The sequence below is a fragment of the Phallusia mammillata genome, chromosome 5, assembly GCF_965637545.1.
Source record: "Phallusia mammillata chromosome 5, kaPhaMamm4.hap1.1, whole genome shotgun sequence".
Taxonomy (NCBI): Eukaryota; Metazoa; Chordata; class Ascidiacea; order Phlebobranchia; family Ascidiidae; genus Phallusia; species Phallusia mammillata.
In genome coordinates, this window is record NC_137256.1 from 11023646 (window position 1) to 11049649 (window position 26004).

At 36.1% G+C, this 26004-nt stretch overlaps 1 protein-coding gene across 4 annotated transcripts in view; it reads left to right on the forward strand.

Moving 5' to 3' along the window:
• The window catches only part of LOC145227715 (uncharacterized), a 92423-nt gene that overhangs the window by 8498 nt on the left and 57921 nt on the right, over nt 1–26004 (forward strand). For all 4 annotated transcript variants that reach the window (XM_080092608.1, XM_080092609.1, XM_080092610.1 and 1 more), the window contains exons 5-10: nt 993–1220; nt 4159–4309; nt 12878–12961; nt 18835–18917; nt 19454–19592; nt 19965–20087. In XM_080092608.1, the coding sequence (XP_079948734.1) occupies nt 993–1220; nt 4159–4309; nt 12878–12961; nt 18835–18917; nt 19454–19592; nt 19965–20087 (808 nt within the window). The remainder of the gene's footprint in view (nt 1–992; nt 1221–4158; nt 4310–12877; nt 12962–18834; nt 18918–19453; nt 19593–19964; nt 20088–26004) is intronic.

A 26004-nucleotide genomic window follows, 5' to 3' on the forward strand; every position in this document is an offset into this window, starting at 1 on the left:
AAAAATGATTAAATTCACTGAAGCGCATAGAACGGGGGTTCCTAACCTGTCACCTTTGGGTGTTTGATAACATTTCTGTTCAAAATTGTTCTTGTTTGTGATAATATATGGTCTGGCAAAGCGAAACTCGACAGTAAAGTAATACGTTTAAGAGCATTATGGACTAATTTTCAAATTATCAAAACATCCGCTAGGTGTTGTACTTGTGTCTGCATGGCATGAGCTTGTGAGGCTCAAGGCGTGGATTTTTGTTATTTACATCTCAAAGTGGAATAACAATCTTCACATTCTTCCATAACGTCCCATGTGGATTGCCTTGTGAATAATACATGGGCTGTCGTGAGTGAGAAACATGACCTACGTCTTAGCAAAGATAATTGCTATGAAGAAGGCACGCGTATAATGTTGAGGTTATCAACTTAACCTGAGCAATGGAGCCATTTCTTTGTTACATTTAAATGTACATCTTTCAAATGTTTGTAACTTTGATTGTTTTATTGGTTGATCGATTGGATAATGGCAACATTTACTTACACATAAAGAGAAATATGGTGTTTTTTGAATAGAGAACAGGTTTAAGCCCCACAAAAATAGATAAGACTTCTTATTGGCAAATATAAGACTTGTGAATGTTTGTGATTACGTTTACCTTTTAACACATTAGTTGCGTTCTTTCAATGCTACTGTTTAAGTGCTTTTATCAAACTTCAGATAGTTGTGTATGCGTTTTACCAATTGTCTTTAACCACACATTGCATATTGTCTGGTTTAATTTTTTGAAAGAATTGGTTTATAAACAGTTTAATTTTAGAAAATCTTAAAATAGTTTTGCAATTTACGCTAACGTAACTTATTCACCTTATTTCAAATTTTTGTTGGATGTAACAAAGAGAAGAATTACGAAAAGCTTTACAGTTTTAAAAAAGAAAGGTGTCAAAAAACTATTTGTTTTACTGATTAGTAGTTCAAAGAATTTTTCTTTTTTGTTTCAGATACACGGATTAGCGAGTCAGGTGATTTGTCTGATTTGCGCGCCAAAAAGTCTTCTCTGAGACTAGGAAGTCTGCGTCGCAAAATGAGCAAGGATTCAACGCACCAATCACCACCCTCCTCCGGGTCACGTGCAAACAGGGAAACCCCCACCTTCACCATTGAGAAAATGTTTGTTGACGATGGGAATGGAAGTGACAAGTCAGCTATTGTCAATACAGGAAGCACAGGTTAGGACTTGCACTGCGATACTTCTATGATTATTATGGGTCCCCTTCCCTGAAGGCGACACATATTGTTTTTGTCCGTATTTTTTTTTTCTTTTTTTTTCTTTTCTTTTTTTTTTTTCTTTTTTTTTTCTTTTTTTCTAACGCTGGCTTGTTTATACGCGTTTGGTCAAGAAAGAGTGTTTCAAATTTATTCAAATTTGGTCAGTTGTTAGTTATTTACCTATATTTGATCCTCCTTAAGTTTGACCCCGAATGACCCAGCGGTTCACCCACAGGCCCCCAAAACGTATTTTTTTGAAAACGGCTGTACTGACCAAAGTGCAGAAACTAGGAGTTTCATGCTTTGTTGTTTGGTGCAATGTAAGGTATTTTAAATAATTTTGTACCTTAAAAAATCATTTACCCATTTTCACCCCTAAACCCCACAATATTTGTTTCGGTCTAACCCTGCTTTGTTAATCGCGATTGGTCAAGAAAGAGTGCTTTATTTTTATTCAAATTTGGACAGATGTTAGTTATTGATATAAATTTTATCCTCCATAAGTTTAACCCCGGACGACCAAGTGGTTCACCCACAGGCCCCCAAAACGATTTTTTTTAAAAAAAACGACTGTACTGACTATAGCACATAATCTGAGAGTTTCATGCTTTGTTGGTTGGTGCAATGTAACGTATTTTAAAGAATTTTGTAACTTTTTATTGGATTCACCCATGTTTTCACCCTTTAAACCCCGAAATATTCGGTTTTAGTTTTAGGCCAGAACTACAAGCCCTATGGTGCTGAAATTTTCGAAAATTTTAACAATTGTTTGAGCAGGGTATTCGTTTAGTATTTTAAATTTTGCCAGTTACCTTTTCAGCCCATAATACGTGTACGCTATCAGTCAGATATAAGTCCCAAGGGAGTAATTCACGGGTTTACGATTAAGGCGGCAGAGCGGGATTGCTCAGCTTGACGTCCGGGCAGACGTTTTACGAGACGGTCGTATGGGCGATTAAAAATCAGCTGTTTTTTGTGCAGCAATGAGGTGTCGTTTTATTAAGTTATCACGCGCATTTTGAGTTTGTTGAAGGTTTCACACCTGCGATGTGATTTAAATTCGATAAACTTGTTTCAGTTTCGTATATGTCAAGCAACATAAGGGTATAAACTTAAGTTTTTCGAAAGCCGCAATATATGGTCTTTAAATTCTCGTTGTCAGCTTGGTCGCTGCATAACCACGGGTCACTAAAAAGGTCAACTTGTAGGCATTACAACATAGAATTTTTCGTCGTAACGTAGCTATTTTTGACAAATCAATTCAAGAATCAATACTTAAGTAAGGTATAAATTAGGTAAAACGGTTTTGTTGAACACTAAGGACTGCATGGTGTTAAAAACGGTGTCAAAAGGTGATTAAACGATTGTTTTTGCGAAACAAAGTTAAGTGAAAAACAAGTTGTTATGTATACCTTTGTAGCAAACATTTTTTTAATTTATAGTGTCTAAAACAACAGTTAAGGCTTTCTAGGAAAATATTTTTTGAACGACAATATCAAGGTCAAAGCAAGTGATTAAATTGAAAGTATTTTTCCTGTTTGTTTTTTTCTAATTAGCATATATGACAATAATGATGCCAAAAGAATACGGACAAAAACTTTTAAGGTTGAGTTAATGCTTTGGAAAAATTTGTCCTTAAGAATCTAAAAATAACCGCAACATTTGATTACCGTTAATCCGCATAAACACGCGTGTGGGGACCCATTCGTTTTTGCTTGCAAAAACAATCATACGTGTAGATCATATTATGTGTAAAGTAAACTGGTAAATAGGACATACGATATATAACATGGAAGTATATCAGAAAGCCACTTTTCTAGTTCGTAAACTGGCTTCGTTTAACGACTATGGTACTTCTGACTGCTTTGCTAAAATATAACACGCCAGAATGCGCTATTGAGCAAAAATCATGGCGTTGTATCAAGAATATTAAAACAAACAATTCAGCTGCCTCTTCATAAAGCACATTTTTAATACAAAGGGAATAAAATGACCATCTTTTATAACTGTAATAAATTTGGATTTACTGCATATGAATTCGCGATTGAGAAAATACACATAATCGATAAAACCCCGTTTGTCTGTGGCATTTGTGTCTCACAGAGCGATTCTCCCTGTTCACACGTCGTCTTTATCGCTTTGTCCGTTTCTTCACACATGAGAAGTGCATTAAATTGACACCTGACCGCGCGTATAGTGCAGTGCTATCACATTGCGAGCTGTACGGCCATATTAGGAATATTCAACCTTATATCTGGACTTTCCAGTCAGCAGCAATGCAAGCAACAGTAATTTTGAATAGCTGTACTTTAAAGATCTTTTTAGTATGCAAGCAAGGCGTTTTTTTGTTTTCTCATTTAAATAAACGTATAGATTACAGGTTTATAACTCGATGAGCATTGTGTTTTTGCGAAGTATATCACGTGACCTATCGATGTCGATGCAAAATTGCCTGAAGAATGTATAGTAACATTCTAGTACCACGTTTAACTTGCTGTGCTTGGTGTGATATTTGTTTTATCACGCGAAAGTGTATGTTTTCGGTGCTTAAACAATAGGACGCTAGTTTTCTTCTACTGTGGTCAATGTTGGTATAAAACATCTGCTTAAACACTACATTACAGATTTCGAAACACTATCAATAGCTTCTACTGTAAAAATCGTTGGTTAGAGTTATCTCCCTGATTTATTAACTCCAGTAATATCAATTCATAAGATACTGCTACACTCACAACAATTGTTGTTGTGATAAGTCGTTTTGCACAGCCTTGAAACTTAGTCAATAAGCGATAACATATATTTCGGCTATACTTACGTTTTGGCAGCTGTTTTCGAAACAAAATTGTTTTCTGATCTAGGTTAAAATCCATTATTAGTTGATACAATGTTATTTTCTAGGTTTCTTGTCGCCTACTGACTACGATTTCATGGTGACTGACGACCCCCACTTAAAGAGGAGATCCCACAGTTTCAGTAAAGCCGACATGTATATGTACGAGAAACGTCAACAACACAACGATGGAAGACATAAAGATGAAGACGACCCAACGTAAGTAAATGTTTCTGGTCTGGTCGGGATTCGAACCAAGATCTCTAAATTTCAACAAACAAAATAGGATAATATGTTGTTATTTTCAATTTATCAATTTTTTGCTAAATTTTTACCTTGGATATTTTACTTCGGTTTTATTTGATATTCAAACTTGCTGTTTGATTTGGATTAATAAAAGATGTTTACATGAATAATAAACATATGCATTAAATTGACTAGAATTTATTTAAATTTTTCCAAACTGTTCTTTATTTGGTGAACAACTTGGATTTTGTTCAAATGACCTGAATGCACGTTCTTCGATTCCCCTCTTGCCCCTGACAATAGGCACAAAATCAATTAACAACTTGGCCGGAGTTTTAGTCCATATAAATTCATGGTGCACGTTTTTAAGGCGGCTTCCCTTTTTTCGCACAGTTCGAATCAAGTTCTGTGGGTATTTTTGTTTGTTTCAAGGCACGTATTTTTGCATCCAATCATTATGTATGTTGCCTTATTTAAACATGCCAAAGTGATGGCTGGGTTATGACGTAATGGCTGTTACCGAAACTGACTGACTGTCAAAATCGACTGATGCTTTGTTAATTAAGTTAGTGTAGTAATGACACGAGTCTTGTGTAGGGATGTTCAAAGTAGAATAATTGGGTATTCTAGAAAAATTGATGCGAATCTAGAATATCGAATCCTATTCTTATATTATTTTTGACACGAGTCTTGTGAATAATGTTTTGGCTTTGAGACAGTTGGATGACACGTGTTTAAAATTTTATCAGGCAATTGTTGAGAAATGGATTTTCCAAGTTATGAATAATAGTTTATAAGTAGTAAGTTGACTGGCACCACCGGACAAAAAAACAACATTTTGCAATTATTTGAATTGAACATAAGTCGGTTTGTTTGTTGTGGATTATGCGGATTAATTTAGTTTTGTATATTATCATCTATATTTGGTTACTGTTAAGTATTCAAAACTGTATACTACACACTGACAGGATTTTAGAAGAATAATTTAGTTGTTGTTAGCATGTATACCCACACTAGCCTTTCGTTATTGTGAATATACCCATACTAGCCGTTTCGTTTTTGTGTTTTATGGTGGCCCCAGTAAAACGAACGAACGTTAAAAACCTTAGGTAAAACAAAATCGTTTCAGGTGACAAAATTGTGTTATATTGACGATATGAAATAATGAGTTCCTCATTGGAATAGTGGTCGTGATAATAGTGGCCAGTTGTTAATGTTTGTCAGAAGAAACTTTCTATAAAACTTATCCTTGTGTTTATGTAAAGCACCTTCGCATAACAGGGAAAATCGATATTAAAAAGAGGAAAAAACGAAACAAAAAGGAAGTATGAAATTAACCTATCTGTCTGTGTACACTGTACACTGTGCGGTTACCAGAGTCGTGGACGATAAAAAAATTAAATTTAAATAATCTTGTTAAGTTCTTTTTTGCAAAATGTAGTTAGGATTAAGTGATAGTCTGCTGCCTTTGTATTTATAGGTAAATTGCAGGGTCCGGATATGTAGGTGTACGTTAGTATATACATGGAAACAGCGACAAGACCCACGCATTACGAATACTGTCATTGAAAGTGCAGTGGGATGGTGTTTTAATATTATTTCAGAGCAGCAAGTTGAACAATCAATCCAGCCAGTTATTTACAAGTTTCAATGATGATGCATGTCGTATAATGTTTGTGTACAGTACATTATTTCCATATTACAAATTTTGACACTTCGCTCATTTGCGTTCAACCCTTACTCCACCGACCGACGTGTCACCTGCGTGACGTCACGCATGACGTCATAGCCTGTGCGGTTGTATACGCGGAAGGAGGGATAGGTTCCTGCTTGGCACTTGGCCAAAATCGTATTTGGACGGACTGTGGTGCAGAGGAAGTCTGTTGACCATCAGTAAGACTGGCGGTTTAGCTGTTGTTAACTTTTATCTTGATGTTTGGTTTTGTTGATTGTGGTGAAATGCTCCCAAGGCAGAATTTGAGCTAGTAATGTGGTTATCAGTTTGGCTGTTTGTCGTATTCTGTATAAGGTTGTACCCAGGTTTTTTTTAAGGTTTGGTTTGGGTGACCGCTAAGTAGTTTTAAGAGACCGCAAGTGTTTCATTTAAATACCAAAAAATAGCCAAATCCAAATTTTGGGAAACCGCTGGAGAAATTTTTTAACACCTTAAAAAAACACTGGTTGTACCTGATGTGTTTTGACTTTAATTTAACGAATCGTTTGAAATGGTTTGACGCTCTTAAATAACTGTCGATTCCAAAGGTTACCGATAAGTGAATCAAACAACTGAACACGTGAAGTAAAGATTCACTTTAAAACATGCTAATACCAATTTTTTTTATACCGTACGTTTATTTCTAAGTCTGCTTGTTAACCCAAAATAACAGTATTATTCACATTGTTGTTAAGTTTGAACCATTGATGACATAATGCTAAGTTTTAAGGTAAAATTGCCATTTGATAGTGCAAAGTTGTTGTAAAAGGTCTGTGTAAAAATCTTACGCTGAGTTTACGACTTGTTGGTGAGCTAATGAAGTTAAACCCTGATATATTTTAGGTTTCCCAGCCAACCAGTTAACCTCGACAATATGAAGGCTCTCCTATCGCTAAATTGCCTTTTAGTTTTCTTTTCGGCTGTCAAAAGTTGCGATAGCAGTGTAGCATAGGTTTTGATCGCCTAAACTTTCAAAAGTCGGAAACCGCTATTTCTCACAACGCTTCACGCCTCGAGCTACTGTGTGCTACCCAGAATGGTATTGGCTTGGTGTGAGTATAAAACTATGCCTGGCGTTGAGGTCTGTTGCGTTGATTTTGATAAATGGACTACCTTCAAATTGATGTGTTGATTGAAATTGTGATAAGTTAGAGTTTGAGAAATACCAGAGATTTGGCTTCTACTTATGTTAGCTAAAAGGTAGTTTGCTACGTTTTGACGCTGCCCAAAATGGGCTGCCTTTTTTAAGAAGTTCCTGGTTGTAACAAATGTGCATTTTTTAGGCTCATACTCTCAGCTTGTTGGATATAAACGGGAATAACAGATGGTGATTTAAGTCTTTGAATTCTAATTGGATAAAAAAAATTACGATGAACATATTAGTAAAATACGTGCTTTTACCAATACAAATTTGACTGGTTTTGAAGCAGAACTTCATGATACACTTACACGAATGAGAAAAAACAACAACTAATTTTGTAAGCGCTGTCATTGGTATTTGTTGTCTATGCGCAGTCAATGTCATTAGAGCACGTCGGGTCTACGTTAAGCACGATTACTGCATGGAAGACGTCAATTTTGAAATAGGAAATGACAAAATGAACGGACGTTATCAAAGACAAATCCTGTCACAGACAAGCCAAGGGATATGTTTATTCGTTTGAATAGTTGGCTATTGGGTGTGGTTATCTTTGAGATATTGCCTGGTGTTTTTAGCATGCGCTGGAATTCTATTTCATTATGCCATAACTTTGACGCAATATGGCAACTTAAATTGGCAGCAATTTTTGAGATCCTAGGAAGAGATTATAAAAAGATAAAATATAATTATATAAACTGGTGCTACCAAGAATATTATCAACTTTATAGAGCTCTTCTGGCAACTACATTTTTGCAAAATCCTTGATATGTAAAAGACGATCTTATAGGACGCCGAAACGTCGATGCAAAAATACGATTGCCAGAAGAGCTCTGTGAAGTCGATAAATAGCTGATTATGTTTCAACACTATAATGTAGATTACCTTACATCAAGACTTAAGTTACTTTCAGGAATTAGTTACAAATTATGTGTTTAAGGGTTGTTGGTAATGTCATTTTTTTAGAATAAAAGGCAGATTGATAAATACAAGTGTGTTGTTAGGCCATTTGTCCCTACAAATCAACTTTATTCGTGAACGAAATAGGTTCACATGTTATTTCAAACACCGCTGTGGGAATTTAAATCATTTGGGAGTTAGTAAAGTTTAGTGGATCGGAGTAAGCTAGATTTGTTGTCAATTATGGAAAGATTTATTTCATAAGCAGCAAATGTTAAATTTACCAGCAAATATGTGTGTAGTTTTTGTTGTTGTTGTTTTAGAGAGATGGTTATGGTGTTATATAAGTGCTTTGACATATACTACATGCGACGGCCTAAATTTGTTATATTTGGCATGTATTTATCTTTGTAACCACGTGAAAAGTAGCAATAAAACTTCCAAAGAACTTTTATGCGGTAAATACTTTTATTGCAAACTTTTTTAAACAGTATTTTTTTGAAACAAACAACAACAATTGTTGAAAGTCTTTGTAGTGACATATTTTCGCTGATTCTGTTTCTGTAGCATATTAAGTTATTATTTTAGTCAGATAAGTTGAAAACGTTGCATTCCGTATTTCGTTGTCAAACATGTTACGGAAGGAGGCTGTCATCACGCTTTCTTATTTCCTCGCCTTTTACTCTCGCGCCCTTTGTTTTTCCCACCAGACGTTTCTTACGTCACAAATCGTCCGTCGCGGCGCAAACAACCATCGCGATTATGACATCATACAGTTGTAGAATGTCCAGCGCTCCAGAGGTGCCGGCAATCGGCGTCAAACGAGGTCGTACGTGTTGGAGAAAATGAAAGACGGTACAAAATATTTGCCACTGCTGTGAGGGTTAACAAAGTGTTTGAGACAAACGTGTTGGTTTTCGGAATGTTTAAAACTACTTAAACGCCTAAAGTTTTAGAAACTTTTTAGCATTTTGTGTAGAAAACCTTTTTTTATCATTTATTGGTAACGTGATTGACGGCAAAATGTTTGTAGTGCCCAAAAGAGAGCAAAGTTCCTGACAAACATTATGTGGTTTTAGTAACAGTTTGTGTTTGTAATGCACTACACAATGATGGGACCTCATATAGTTTGGGCATTCCGTTTTAAAATCATCATCACTTTCAAGATTTATTGGTCAATAAAACTGATACCGTCGTAATACTATCATACAAATTTTTTACACAATGGTGTTTACTTTAATTCATAAATATAGCTTTTTAACAACTTAGAAGTGTTTTGATTAGGATTTACTTATCTGGAAAGTTATATCAATGCTACAATGGAGAACCGTATTCATAAGGCAGTAATGTCAGGTTATCATGCAAAAAAACTATAATTTTGAGTCTTCCATGATGCAATTATTGTGATTGAGCTAAACATTACCAATGAGCTTTTAGTAAAGCACGGATTGTAAATTTGGTTTGTCTTCATTTTTGTCACAAGTTTTACGCGTTTTATACACGTGGTTTTTGTAGCTTAGCGCAGTTTAAGTTGTTGGTGGTTAACCCGAGTAGCAACCAACTTACGTGACGTAATGCAGTTTATATCTTCCCATTTCCCAATCAGTCGTGGTTACGTTTTGAAGGCTTCCTTGTTCGACAAGCGCCCTGACTGATAGTGGAAGGGTGGCCAGGGCCGGTTCAAACCATTGAAAGGTGGAGGTCAAATATTTAGCCAAAGTACCACCTGTTTGACAGGTTAATGTCTTTGTTAATGGTAACAAGGTGTGTTTATCTGTAATGCTTCTACGAGTCTTTGGGAGGACTATCAGGAATAATTTGGACAATATGTAAAAAAGTTTGATATTTACGCTTCAGCTAAATTCATTGTCATTTTGACAGCTGGCCTATCAGCAGCGACCACATTTTGCCGTTTGAAACATGCAGAAATAGTTTGGAGGTGCAATTGCACCCCCGGTGACAGGAACCTCGCGCATTGGGCTTTATCGTCGGCTCAGGGACTTGTAGATAGGGAAACGACAAAGCAAATAAAGAGCTTGCGAAGTTTTGCAGACGAAGTTACTTGTTGTCGAACTGAGGCCTTCCTTGGTAGCTGCCATCATTCGTACGCATGCTGGGTGGCCTGTTGACACTGAGCCAGATTTTTAGATGAGGTTTCGCAGATATGAGGCCGAACTCTGGTTTATAGTTATTGGAAGGGTGATAAAATGCCTGGAAATAGGAAGACGTGTTTGATGTGTTTTGTTTCACCGACCAGCGAACTTCGTGTGAAGTAAAATAGTGTTAAATCGTTGCGACAGGCTTTAGTTCCTTAAAGTGTTGAATGCTAATGACTGTTTATAACAGGTCAGTTGGAATTTGGATATAAACAGCAAAAAAAGAGCATTTATATTATTCTTTTCATACGGCTAGAGACAATTCACCTTGTTTTGCTGGTTGCTTTGCTTTCTCTGTATATCTGTTAAACATTTTTGTGTCATGTGACCAATATCAGCGTACACGGTTGTTGTATCTTGCTGAGCAAACGTCAATTTAATTAATCAAAATGTACCAAAAAACAGATATTTTATCATGTAACCAGATAGATATCACTAGATAATTGTGTTTCGTAGTTCGTTGTTTCCTATGATTAGGTATGTTGTTTTCCTCATTACCAAATTGTCTAATAGTTCAGATTCCAGTGAAAGAATGTTCTTATGCTTATTCCACTTGAATAAAATTGTGTGAATTTTATAAGGCAAAAACAAATCTCGTTGTATTTAAGTGGATTTGGAATTCACATTTTGGTGCAAGTAATGTTTTGTTGCATAAAATTTGTTTAATCGCGTAATAACTTTGCTTTATAATGAACACAACCAGCACGTTAAAAAATAAAACTTTCATATCTATAACAGACTTGAGATTAGTTTCGTATTGTTGTCCCATGAGAGCATTGTACATACCCGGACAAGAATATTACCCCACACGGATCAGACACTTTCGGAAGTCAAAGGATTTTACAACCTCTACCTAAAGTTATTCAGAAAGCGTCAAAGGCGTTTACCAGTTGTGGTGAGGTTAGATGTTAGTTACAGGCAACATCAAGGCAGAAAAGCTATACTTAAATACTTTGAAATTTCGGTATGGTATGATGTAATTGTTTTACAAAGCCCAAATAGTAAGATGAAGGCCCTGAATAGACGTTTAAGCGTCGGTTATAGAATTACATTTGCCAGAACAGCATTATTTAGTTCAGGGCTTCCCAAACTTTTTTGATCGCGACCCCTTTAATCTCTTTAAATCTTCCGCGCCCCTTCACGGATGATATGATCAACAATGCAAAAAATACGTTTGTTGTATTTATTGAAGGGCTAATTCGAGCGAAAACTAAAAACAACTTACCGATACTCGGAGTCTACTACTTTACACGTCCAAACACCGATACCTTGTACGTGCATTGTTCTGCAAATAGTCACTTATCACCTTGGACCAAGTTTGGGCCGTTGCAGTGCTTTGCAAACGGACTGTTCGATCAATGGCGTCACTACAAGCGCGTTTGCGCTTAGCTAAAAACGTTTTAAAACCGACGTAACTTAAACAAAAATGGCATTGTGACGTTATACAAAGGTCAAGGCCGGGGGTATGCGGTATCCCCGTACTCTACGCCAGTGTATGGAGTACTTTCTTCAAAAGTGGTACAGCTCTCTGCGACCCCTCAAGTTTGTTAAGCGACCCCTTCCGGGGTCGCGACCCCCAGTTTGGGAAGCCCTGATTTAGTTGATATATTATGCAGCAATAGTTTTTATAAATAAAAACAGTTTTACATTTTGTTGCGTAGTGTCGGTTTTGTACCAATTGGGAAACAGGTGTAACAATTGTTTTTGAGGGATAGCCAAGAGCTTATTCATTGTTTCGGTACATTTTGTTTAGTTTTTTCCCAAAACATTATTTCATGTAAGTGCCATAACTTGGTTCAATTGTTCAATTTTCGATCATACATGTAGCTATTTCATCAAGAAGTTAGTAGTTGCATTTGTTTTACACAAAACGACTTTCTGTGAGTTTCATTTAGTCGAAATGAACGTGATGCTTTTGTAATGTAAATGTTTCTCAAACTTTTTAAGCCGTTTTTGCATTTTCCTGTCATTTTGACCCGAAAATTTCCACAAAAAGTAACGTTCACTTTTCATCGAATAATAAACGGCAACATGTCGTCACGCTTTGTTTGACACGTGATAGGGTAACATTATAACGTTACAAGCGGTGTTGTGATCTACCTGGTCACAATCGGAATCGAATTTCATCTTTACTGAAATGTAAACTAGCAATAAAAGAATGTTGATTTGATTTAATTGTGATGTAGTCATTGTGTTATTGTGATGTAATAGTTCAAAGCTCCCAGCATTGTTGTGAGACAATAACGCATTCTTGTCATGAAAGCGCATATGTTGATGATGACACAATGCGTTGTTTTATCAGTAAATGCCGCAGTATTTCAGTATAGGGCCTGCTCATTGACGTTAGTTGTGTTATGACATTGAGACTGAGTCGACCGTTTCTTTTGGCATTTGATTAGGTTTTTATTTAGTTAGGAAAGTTTTAAGTTTAAGTTTCACTGAAATATCTTGGATTTATTCGACAATACATGTTACAATCGTCAAGCTATTAAAATTTGTAAGTTGGATAAAATATAAAAAATAACCCTAATATTAGTTGTATGGTATTAAAAATCCTAAATATCGTATGGTTTGAGATCATGAATCAAATGATTTGTGACGTCATAAGCAACTTTGTTTCTTTTGTGACGTAGGAATCGACGACAATCGTACGACGTCAACACTTCGCCATCGAGTAAGAAGAAATTTCTGCAAAAAGCGGCTGGATTTTTTGACAGGTAACCTCAAGTTAAACTTTGTTGCTTGTGACCTTTAGTAACCCCGACACGCCTAACTCCAGGTCCAGACATGGGGCAATTCGTATTCGAATGCATTCGAATACAGGTTTTGCCACCTTCATGCTGTATTCGAATGATTTTGGCTTTCGTTCGATAGTGCATGAATACAATTCGAATAGTTGATGTTATCTTTTGAACCAACAATTCATGAATACAAAAGCTTGAGTAAATTTATTCGAATACAATTCGAATTGTTCTAGGTTTTTGCCAACCTAAGAATTTGCAAATTCGAATACACGATATTTTTTACGAATACAATTCGAATTGTTGTCGGCCTTTGGCAACGTAACAATTCGTAAAATCGAATACATGACTACATTTGTACGAATACAATTCGAATTGTTGTCAGCCTGTTTCTACGTAACAATTCGCAAAATCGAATACATGACTACATTTTTACGAATACAATTCGAATTGTTGTCAGTCTGTGGCAACGTAAGATACGTAAAATCGAATACATGACTACATTTTTACGAATACAATGTGAATTGTCGATTACCTCCAGACTAGGAGTAGTCGAGATTCGAGAATATTTTGCTATATATTGTTGCCAAATAGATTCGAATACAATTCAAATTGGCAGTGAGTGACCTGATTTGACAAGTTTTTGATTATGTTACGAAACAATCACACATAGAAGTTTAACTGTGACGTTACATAAATGGAATTGTGTTACAAAGCTTGCAACATTGGGTTCTTCTCAGCACATGACAGGTGTAGCGTGTTCATGAAGCAAACATCTCATGTAAATTTGGTTAAATTTATATTACGGAGACTTAAATCAGTCAAGCTGAGGTGGCAAACAAAGCTCGTTGGTTTACATTTTTACCAATAAATTTGCAATTCATAAACCCATGTTACATTTTGATCGAATACCTTTTAAGTTTCGGGGCGCTTTTATTTCTTTTATTTTCCGCAACTGCAAATATCCGAATCGGTGCATTCGAATGCTATTCAATTGTTTGCTTCTTACTACAACTGAACAATTCGTGAATACAAATAACTAGAACTATTAATTCGAATACAATTCGAATTGCTACTTCTCAAAAATTACGAAGTATTCATGAATACGAATACACGCTTGGGGTTATTCGAATAGTATTCGAATTACACGTTGTTGTTTTTTGGTCAACTATTCATGAATACTAATACTTGACACGTTTTATTCGAATACAATTCGAATTGCTGCCACCTTAATATTACAAAACAATTCGTGAATACGAATACTTGACTTGCATTATTCGAATACAATTCGAATTGTCGAACTTTAAAAAGTGCTTAGAATTCATGAATACGAATACATGCCTTGGTTTATTCGAATAGTATTCGAATTGCTTGTCGTTGTAGTTTGGTCAACAATTCATGAATACAAATACTTGACTCGTTTTATTCGAATACCATTCGAATTGCTGTCACTCAAAAATTACCAAAGTATTCATGAATTCGAATACAGTCATGCAGGTATTCGTAAAGTATTCGAATACAGGACGCGTGTATTCGACCCCATGTCTGTCCAGGTCATTGACACCAGTGAGACAATATTGACATTCCGCTATTCGTGTGTGCTAACTGTCTGTAGTTAAATTGGTTCGAATATTTGACAATGCGACACTATTCTTACGTCACGATTAAAGTGTTGTTCGCAAATAAGTCAATATAGCCTGGTGGAATCCAACTGCAGTACATGACAAACTTAATTAAATTAATTGTAACAAATCCAAGAAAACATACAGAGTAACACATTTATGGCTACAATGGAACAAACAATAAAGCAGACATACACAGGGGAAACTTTTATTGATCTTTGCTGAGTTCACCGAATCCATATTAAGTTTATGAGACCAGTTCACACCAAAATTTAAGAGAAAGCGCGAACCTACGTCTCATCCGCTTTTCCCAGAATCAAAAAATATTCATGACTTATTATGTCACAATGCATGAGCACACAACCCGCTGCCATAAAGCATTGTCGGCATGAAGGTTTCAAACAGATCAATCAAAAGTTTGAAAATGTTGCGTCTGTTTTTACAACTATAAGAGGCAATTAAAAAAAATTTTCATTCAAAAATATTAATACACCTATTTTTTGGAGAGGTATGGAAAGTTTTAACCTGTTATTATACTACAGTTATTATTTGGTTTTTATCTTCCATTTTGTATAAATTTGCTTTAGGAGGAAAAGTTTTTACTTATTTTAGCAGTTTTAAGGTAACTCCTTATAGATGGAATGTTTACCGCAGTGTTTAATTAGGGGAAGTGAAATTCAACGCTACTTAACGCTCTCATTACCATGAAACAATAGCGATTGTTTTGTCACACCCCGAACTGTGACGTGTTGCGCCATCACCCATTCAACATGATATGACGATTTTCTTGTCGTTTTAACTTTTAGTGAAAGGAAACTACCAGCACTTTCCAATTGTTTTTTTTCCCCTGTCAAGAAGTTGGTGCACATTATGATCTACAAAACTTTTTGTGAAATAAGTGACCGCACGTTTTTGATACGTCATTAGTAGTGACGTCAACCCCCGTTCGTAATTAGTGTATGACGTATGACCAACGGTTTGTTGGTACAAGTTTGCAAATAAATACAATGATTAGTTCAAAACACCTCATATAATTAAAACGAAATACGCAAACAGAAATAGGTCGTGTATTTTTCTTCCGCTCGCCCAGTTTGCACGACCTTCACTTGGGACGACAATTGATGTCACAATATCATGTAATTTATCCTGTCCTTTCCCGCCATTTATCTCAAGGGACCACAACCATGGCCTCGGTTTAAAATACGTCGCAGTGCATTATTGCTTCATAACCCTTGTGGTTTTGACGCCATAATGTTCCCTTGTGACATCACAAAAATCGAGTGTTACTTGAAGCAAGGTCATGTACAGAAATTTATAAATTTGGACTAAATTGCTCACAGAGACAAAGTACTTGCAACAGTCCCGAATTTGTAAAAGTTTGCCCTTTTCTGCACCCTAGTGGACACTTGTAGGTTTGTAGTCATTTCCGGCATTTCATATAACTTGGTTTTCTGCTTAGCTTGTATCCTTTTCAAGAAATCATTGAGCAACAAAGTTTCTTCCCCAAAGTTTAGGAACCCTGAAAGTTTTCTTTTAACGATTGAAAACTATCTCTCTACAGAAACTCTGGACACATGTTTAATCGTTGTCATTATTTTATACCTGTTCAATGTTTTCGAGGTTCATCTTCCAATATGCTTCTAAAATGGTTTTCAATTTTTGCAAACAAAACCAGGCATAAAAATTCTACTATTGCTTAAGTTACTTCTAGCTCTTTAGTATAAAACACTCTAACCGAAAAATTGGTGACTTGTATGATGCCTTCAAAGAAGTTTATGGGATACCATAACATCAAGTCATCATGAATTGTGTTTAGATCTTAAAGGTGTCTGCCATTTTATTTATTTTCACAAACACACACGTGAATGAATGTGCATATACTCTGCCTGTTTGTATGAATCATCTATTGCTTCTTGTGCTGTGCTGTGCTGTGCTGTGCTGTGCTGTGCTGTGATGTTAGTACCCCGGGCTTCATGCAGAACGATTAGGATGTTTACATCATATTGTGTGGGCTTTGTGTTAAGCACAGTAAGCTATCCCAGCAAAGATAGGCTTACTTTAGTTTTTAGTTGATTAAGGATCGTCTTAACCAGTTCAGGCCAATTAGTTTCTTTTTGGGAAGAAATTTTGTGATGTTGTTTTTTGCTTGACCTAATGATATTAGACATTCTTGTAAACGGTCTTAAAGTTAACTAGATATAGAACAGTAAAGTAGTAGTACTAGCTCAAAGGTCAGTGGTTTCCAATACTGCAATGTTGGGGCCCACCGTAAAACAGTGGTCGTTTATTAGTGGTACTACATGCTAAACATATAGAAATGGAAGGGATTAAGTGGTAAACTTGTGACTGCTTTTTGTAACAAGTAAGATCAAATGGAATTCTACCATACACACCAGAGTTTTGTTACACAATCTATCTCAAACATAATGTTATTCCGGTTTCGAGATTTTGTGTCCCATTTTGGAATTTGTTTGTTGTTGTTTTACTAACACAAGGCCTAATGTTAAATGACAACGAGAATTTTTTTTGGCTAGTGGAGGTTTAATGCAGTCTAGTTAAATCTTTTTGAAAGTTTAGTTTTTTCTCCACTAATGCCACCACGATTACTGTAAACTTGGTAAGTTTGCAAAAGTCTGACAATGTCTTGCAAAAAAAAAAACATTTCCTTGGTAAACGCATACTGACTGTGGGGAGTAAACAGTAGAAAAGTTTTGCTGATAAATATGGAAGTAAGCTTGTCAGTATGTTAGTCACTACATGGTGCAATAAGCATCAGGCGAATCATTCCGCAGATGTCAGCAGGTCATTGTTCTTCTGGGTTCTGCATTACGTGGGTCCAGTTTCGAATATAGATTTAACGAAAGGTAATTTTTTGGAGCAAAATAAACCTACGGAGAAAATAAATCATGAATTTAACGTGTTTGATAGAGGATTATTACGCCGTTATCTGCTGTGGATTCAGAGATGTTCTGAACACATTAATCAGGATTTCAATTTAGTTTAGATTTTAGATAATTTCTTCCCTATTGTTTCTGCTGTGAAAGTCACTTTACCTTAAATGGCTGGTAGAAGGGCTTCCCACCGCTTTGGTCGTTCGTTTGACGATTCAACCCGAGTCGATTATGACGTCAACAATCTTGAAGCCGAAGTTTTCAGCCTAAAATCGAAACTCGAAAATCTCGAACAACAAACAATCGCAAGATTAGGAAACATCGAACAATCTCTCTCGCAACTCAAGAAAGGCGACGAAAGAAAGGTGTTACGTAAGCAACCAAGCACTACGTCATCAACTTCGTCATTCAGGGTCAACTTTGGGTCAGTCAGCGAGGCTGGTGACGTCACAGAATCGGATGAGGTCTCTATCGCTTCGGATTTTGGTCCCGGCGCAAGTTTTCTGCTAATCCAGGGCGTCGAGGTCGACAAGTCCTCGACTGAGGATCCGTTTGAGACTGAGAAAATGTTGAAGATGTTTTTGCGCGAGTCTCTCGGGTTGAGTTGGGAAGAAATTAAAGCTTTGTCGATTGTGGATTGCTGGAGATTAAGCGGACATGGCGAACCGAAGCGAAAAGGTCGAAAAACGGCTCCTATTGTTGTTAGATTGGAACTGGCCTCTGACGCTGAGTTTATCAAGGAACGCGCTCCTGTTGCGAAAATTCAGGGTTACAATATCAGTGATTTGCCGTTAAACCAACGCGGCTCAATTAAAGAACACGAAACGACCCAAGGACGAAACAAGAAGCTTAAAAAGTTAAAAACCGAAAGCCTTGGGTCAGTTAATATCTTATATCTCCGACTGCACAGTCGTATCTTTAATGACTCTTTCAATGCACACTTTCTTCTTCATCCAACGCATATCTTATAGGATTTAGTGCTTATATACTCATCAAAAAGAGTATTTAGGGGTTATGAAACGATTTTACTTCTATCTTGCTTTAATGAGCCAAATGTTCTTTTTTCAAACCGCCGTACCTCTATGGGCAGTTAGGATCCATGTTTGTTACGTCACAATCCGTTTGCACGTTACATATCAATAAGGACATTACCAGAATTCAAATACAACTATTGTTCAATGGTAGGACCAGCCACATAACAGTTCTATCACAGTAAAGCTTTAATCCATTGCTTCCGTTCTATTATGAGTCACAAGGCAGGCGCATTGTGCGTCACAAGGCCTGTTGTTCGTTTTTTGCTCGATCCTAACATTGCTTTGTTCGATTGTATTGTCAGGAGCGACATCTTGCGACGACTCTCTCCTGATCGTAGGAAATCACCGAAGACAAGTACAGAAAATTTAAGTGAAACTGCTACTGGTAAGAAAAAAGTATTAAATTTCTGTTGTAACATTTATTGCTGTATTTTTATACAAGAACTTTGTTATGACTAAAACCGTGATATAATGTAACTATGTAACACCTTCATGGATGGGTTAGGCCCTCAGAAGACTCTTGAACGTTTATATTTTTGCTTTTACTTGCGGTGATAGCTTGTTACTAAACATGTGTAGGTTGCAAAGCGAGCGACAAAGCTGAAATTATTGTCAACTGTTGCCGGATTTTCATTCATTTAAGCGATGCAGTTTCTACTTGGAAAATCAAACTTTAGGATTGATTTAAATTCACCACTTAAAAGTTTGACCTGAAAAGTATTTTTATTGTCTTCTTTCCCTGTTTGTACTCTGCTAAGATTTTTACTTCATTTAAAATCTAAATATGAAAACTGTATTTTTTTCGTAGGCTCTCACGAATTTAGGAAAACCTTAATGCTAATGCTTGCATTCTGGATTGTGTACAACCAAAACGCTGTATTATTAAACGTGACGTATAAAACTTTCAACCTTTGTTTTCAGGTTCATCGTTAGACATGAACACGTCGGCAGATGGCGCTAGCACGTCGCCTGGTTCTCAGTCGCAATTTGTCCGCAACTTTTTGCGCAAAAGTTACCACTATGACGCCCTTGAGGACAAAGCAGGAAGTCAGGACGAAAAGTAAGATAACAACATTTTTACGTCACAAACGAAAATATTAAAATTTACGTTATAATGTTGACAATACATCAAGCAACTTTTACATCCCTAACTTAACAAGTAATAAAAATACAGCGACTGATTCAGTGTTTTGACTTCAAAATTTATTTACATTTTTTGTTTTGTCAATACCCTAATTATTGCTGTCTTTTAGTGTAGTTGTGGTATAACCTCAATCAGCACGCCATGGATAGAACAACCTGGTTATAGCACAAAGCATTTGGTAAAAAAGAAATATTGTTATCGTTGTTTTTATGTACTTCATATACCTCACTTAGTTTATCTGATGTGGGTAATTATGCCACAAACATTTTCAACCATTTCTATTTTCAGGGAAAAATCCTCTTCGAAAACCAAGTTCTCGCCTCGGAGGAGTTTGAAGCGCTTAAAAAAGAAACAGTCAGGAGCATCTTTGGCAGGAGGAGAGTTGAAGGAGCCGCAACCAACGCACACTCGGTAAGTTAAAGTTTTGGGAGTCGGACTCACTAAAAGTGTTTGTACGAAAGCGTTGAATAATTGAAAATTAAATTTAAATAATTTGAAAACTGCTCCAAAGCAACCAATCTAATCCATCACCTCAAAATCATAAAACACCGCGAAAAATTCATGTACATCAGTGGCTCTCCTCAACATCACTCTCCTACGTAAATGGAAAAGTTTCCCTTTCATAGCTGAATCAAAACGGTGCATAAGATTGCCGAGAAAACTAAAGCATGATACCATTGTGTGGTAAAGTCCTAATTGATTGACATTAAAGGTATTTCGTACAAAAATACGGATTTGTTTGCTATTGTCACCTTTGGAACGCTTTTGAACTTGACATTGTGACGCCATAGGACGTTTTTCTTTGGCCAATAAGATTCCTCGATTACTTTACCGACCTTATTGTTGACTTGATATTCATGAGACTTATTCTTCTTAAAATACGTATGCATTTGCTATTGTTAACTTCGGACTTTGGAACGCATCTTTTAATCTCTTTAGCTCAACATTGTGACGTAATACGGCGTTTGTGTTAACAATAACTGCGACGTTCTTGGTCACGGTGTCGCGAATATGAAATAGGCGAAGAAATGAACATCTATAGGGGAAAAATATTTGCAGAGATATCAGTGCCACTGTATTATGTGGTCTTGCCGTATTTTGTGAATGTGTCCGATGTTTTCTGACAGTCTCATGATAAAGTTAAACTTATTTGGAAGAGATTGTTCCAGAAGTTTTAAGATTGCAGTGTGCAAAAGGGGGTTACTTTAAGTTGCCTGACGATTAGATAAGATGTGGTACATTCGATAAATCAGTAGATTAGCTGTCCTAAATCAACTTATTGGTGGATCCTTTCCTAAACGGTGATGCAAACTTCGTCTGTTATCATGGCAGTACGGCTTCATTTTTTGTGGTGGAAATTTGTTGCACTTGTAGACACCTAAATCCTTTAGGTATAAACACATTTTCATTTCCCATCGCTTACTGCGTCGACCCTTTGTGATTTCATAAACACTAACCACTACAAATAATTGACGGAACTGACACATTGCTTCAATTACAATTCTTTCAAGCTGCAGCAACGATTCTTTCAAGATAAAAGGTCGTTTACCAATAAGGCTCTTTTATGAATAGCGTTTAGCTGTTGGGCTCTCCTCCCTTCGTCTTTGTTGTCGATCAGTTTCCGTTTTAAGACAATGCTGGGAAAGCCTGGGCGGTTATCTTAACCAGTCTTTCGGTTTACTTATCTCCTTGTCAAAAGGTTAGAAGAGGTACCAGCCTTGTGTTGGAGGTTATGATTGTCAGCTGAAATGTGATTGTTTGTTTCTGCATCTATTGACTGTTGTGCTTGTATTACTATTGGGTTATATATTCCAAATGTTTTTTTGGCGCTTGAACTAGCTTTGCGGGCGAGTTTTCAACCATGAAGGTCATTTTTGAAAATATACATTTCAAGTAATAATCATAATACTTTAGCTCGAATCGCAGATTAATCTGCAAAAGTTTTAGTGGTTTAGTGCAGTGTTTCCCAACCTATCGGTCGCGACCCAAAGTTGGGTCGCCTGAACATTCTGTTGGGTCGCTTGTTTTCGAATATGAGCATCTACTTTTTGATTTCGCCTTGTAGCGTTATTTCTACATATATCCCAAGGCTTTAAATTGTTGCCCAACAATAATTTTATCACAACTTGTCATGATAATGGCTAAAACTGTCTGTGACGTCATAAACTAATGTGTTAACTCAAAATTGAACGTTGTCTGGCTAATAATTCTTCGATTCAGCTCCAAGTCCTGGCTAAATGGAAATGTTTGGTCGGAAAAAACAACACTATTTGTTTGTTATAAGGTTATTGATTTGCTAAACTTGCGTAGTAATTTTTTGAAAAGCTTTCCGAATTTACAGACAAAAATACAACTAAAGTAGCGTGTCCATGGGTCGCGAGAAACCACTAAATAAAATTTTGGTAAGTATTTGGGTCGCGTCAAAAAAAGGTTGGGAACCACTGGTTTAGTGTGTTGTAGCTTTTAAACCTGAATTTATTTTTTAAACCATGACAAATGGTGTTGGATAACCTACGAAATTACTAAATGATTTATATTTATATGTAAAGCTGTCTTACAGTCTATTTAAGCTAAATCGATAAAGAAATTCAGCGTCAACCACACTAAACCCGTTTCATGAAAATAGTAGCGGATTTTCGCAACACTAACCTGGCAAGATTGGCGGTATAAGTTATTCTCAACCCAATGCTTGTATTTCATCAGTTATTCGTGAGCTTTTGCGCTTAATTCGAGTCCTAAGGCGTTCTTTTGTTAGTATCTAGGGTTCTAAGAGGTTTTGTGTTTGCTTTGTTGGTTGTAAGTTAACCACCGAGGAGAAATTGCTTTGGACAATTTTAGAACAACTATGAGTCATACGAAATTAGGTTGTCAACTTGTCGGTTTACCACCGCACGTTTTTCGTGCGATTTTATACACATTAGTGTTTGATTCGGCGTTAAACGTTCATTATTATGTAATTTGATGTTGTGTCGCTTGGTACAAAAAAGTCATTGCCCTCACAAAAATACAAGATGATGACAACATGGGACTATTAAATGTATTTGTAATTTTCTGTTGTTGTAGAAACCACAATATTTTTTCATAGACTTGGGCCTAGGTTCGGGATTAAATTCGAAAAAAAAACGGGTTATTTTTTGGGCCTGACTTCACACTCATTATTTTTGTCCTAATTTCATCAAATTTTGGCCTAATCTGGACTTGGCTTGTACTTTTGTTTCTAGGCCCCTATTTCATATCCACTTTCAGTTTTGACCCATTTAGTGTTTTAAAAGTTGTCCCAATACATGTCAAAACACGTTTTAAAACACTACGTGAATAATCATAAGTGTTTGAAGATGCATTTTTTGCTGTGAGTTTTGTTTTCGATTGAGCTACTTTTTGAGGACGTGTTTAGTATTCTTTTGCATGTGAATAGTCTTATAAATACGTTTTTTGAATGAATTTTGATTGGGCATTGAATAGCTTTTTTCAACCTAACCTAGTTGAAATGAATTGCTGTTCAGTTGGGTTTTTGTTTGCTTCACAATATTTGCTACAAACAGCAAAAAATCGTTGGCTTTGACATCAATTTGATTCGTGTTCCGGTTCATACGCACAACGCGACATTTTTCGATAAAAAAATCAATTTTTGTTTCGCACAATAGACGAAGGTATAAAGACGTTTATCATTGGCTTCATCAGCGATGTCCTTATGTCCGTTATTTTCCCCTATTTTTGAAGGGTTAGGCTATTAGTGTATATGTTATTCATGAAAGAGTTGTAGGTTGTGTTGGATTGCTTTATAAAATGAAACTACTTGGAAAATAAAAACAGGTTTTAAAAATAAATTAATTAATAAAAAAATACTTTCTTTATACTTTTCAATAAAATTTATTCGCTAAGTTATATAAGCTGTCTGGTAGTTAAATGGTAAATAGTAATCATTACTTTTCCAAGTAATCTGAACGCCTTGTTTTCGCTGATATTCTCGCAATTGATATGATTAATAGTTGTTGGCCAGCTTAGGCATAAAACGCCCATTTATGTTTGTTTATGTAACGACAAACATAAACAACAATGAATCTACCGTCAGCACGAAGCCCAAGTTAGCATTGTATTAAGGGTTATGCTTGGTAGTCGCCAACAAAATAACAACTAAGATGCTTTTGCTTCAACGGAAAACGGCCTTAATTACTCAAAAATGCAAGCGACTTGTTTTGATTTAGGTGTACTTAGCCCAAAACAGTTTTGTTAGAAGAAGCAATCGCCCAATTAAGGTGTTTTACAATAAACGGAAGGCTGCCTTTATCGTTTTGATTGAAGAAACGTATTTAGTTTATCAGAACGGATCTTACTCGGTTTAAACGCCTGCAGTTCGCTGTAAGGCGTGGAAGCTTCCATAGAGTCTGGGTGATTGACAGGTCGAAGCACTTCCTGTCGGCTTCCCCGCGTTGATTAGCTGCATTATAGGCGTTTGATTGAAGTGGAAAGTTGATTTGCAAAACTGATAATTGCCGTTAAAGCCATTGTTCCCCCGCTGACAACGTTCTTTTTGCTTTTGATAAGCCTGGATTGTCAGTTTCATATAAAATTGTACACGTTGCATTAACAGGCAAGAGTTATTAGCAAATTGACAGGCAAGATAATAATGAATGCAAGTAAACGATTGTTTATGTGCTGCTGTTAATAACAACAGACGGGGTATTAATTTGATGTGATGAAAGAACCATGAAGGTTTTATTAGTTTCATAGCTTTTTATGTAACAAAATGTTATTTGACATTGTATTGGTTAAAACAGTAGTTTGTTTTGTAAAAAAATATCAAATAAGGGTAATTTGTGACGTTAGCATGTATTTGTTAATAGTATAGGTAGATTGTAATGTTTTACAATATGTCGAAAGTAAAAAAAATACATTGTGGATATTTCTTGAAAATAAGCGCGTCGTCTTTTTAAATGTTTAATACGGTTAATAAATAAAGCTTGCATAAATGCTGTTGCGGTTAAAGTTTATAAATTTAAAACAATCGCAACATAATGTATTACGACTGCGCCAATGAACATAACGCCATAATGTACACAACCAAAAATCGGATTTTGTCGAAATGTTGACAAGGAAATAACAATACCTGATACGAAGCATTAACATAAATTCTACTTCATTGGGGTATTCAAAGCTCTGTTTCTGAGTACTCAAGTCGGAAATTGTCACAATTTGAAACAAAATGTTTAAAATCGGTCATTGCGAAACCATTTCGTTGTTACGTCACAAATGGATTTTCACGGCAACAATTACATTGGAAGGTTGGACTACTCTACTTGTAAGCGATGTTGTTGCAACGTTAGCAAATAATCGAAAATGGATGAAAGAATGTGAGCATGTAATGCAATGGTTAAAAGCATAGTTGTATTTTCAGTCCTAAACGAATTTGTTCAAATCGTAGCAACGTCGAAACGGCTAATTTGGTTATTTGGCAAGTTTACGGCTTAAAAATTGCGTCAGTTGTTTACTGTAAATGTAAGCTGTGTGGGTTCTAAAATTCTGATTACTCTTTGCTGTTCAATAGAAAACAAGACTTCTGTTCTTTAGTTTCGAAAAGACATGTCGCAGAGGTAAAAGTGAGAAATAAGAGTTTCCACAACATTTTCTAACTTTTAACCCTGGACATTTTAGAGTATATTTGCTAAAAGTAGAGTGTTTTATAGATTAAAAAAACGAAATGTTTAGTGTAGCCTCAGTTCGAACTCTGCATTATTCTTATCAACACGCATCGCTAACCACAGGAGCGCTTGTCTAAAGAAGTAAAAGGCAAATGATGATTTTCCATGCTCCCAAATGGCATAAGCCACTCGGGCAGCACTTGGTTGACTCTAGGTTGGGCGATAGAGATTAAAATCAGATTGCCACCAAGTTCACTGAGATGAACTAAATTCTTTACTTAATCTTATTACTTGTATTAAGTCACGCATGTTGTTAACAGTACATGCAAAGGCCGATTGAGTTGCAACAATAGTCAGGCAGTCTTTGTTATTGAGTTCTTATTTGGAGTAAACTTTGAGTTTTTCATGTTTGTGCATCAAAGCATGTTGGCCTTACAGAAATCATTTTTAGCTTGAAAAAAGCAGAGTTGGTTAAAATGTTGACCAAGTGCGTGCATTATGAACTAACAATGGTTTTATTACATTACAAGCAGGTTTAACTATTTAGAATAAATTTAGGCTTTGTTTTATCAAGCTAGCTGTGCCAGCAGGTTTGACTTTGCACTACTTTTGTACAGTGATGTAAATATCGAAGAATAATGCCATTTGTATAAGTAAGAATAGGTAGAGAGTTGTAGATTCCCAACTAA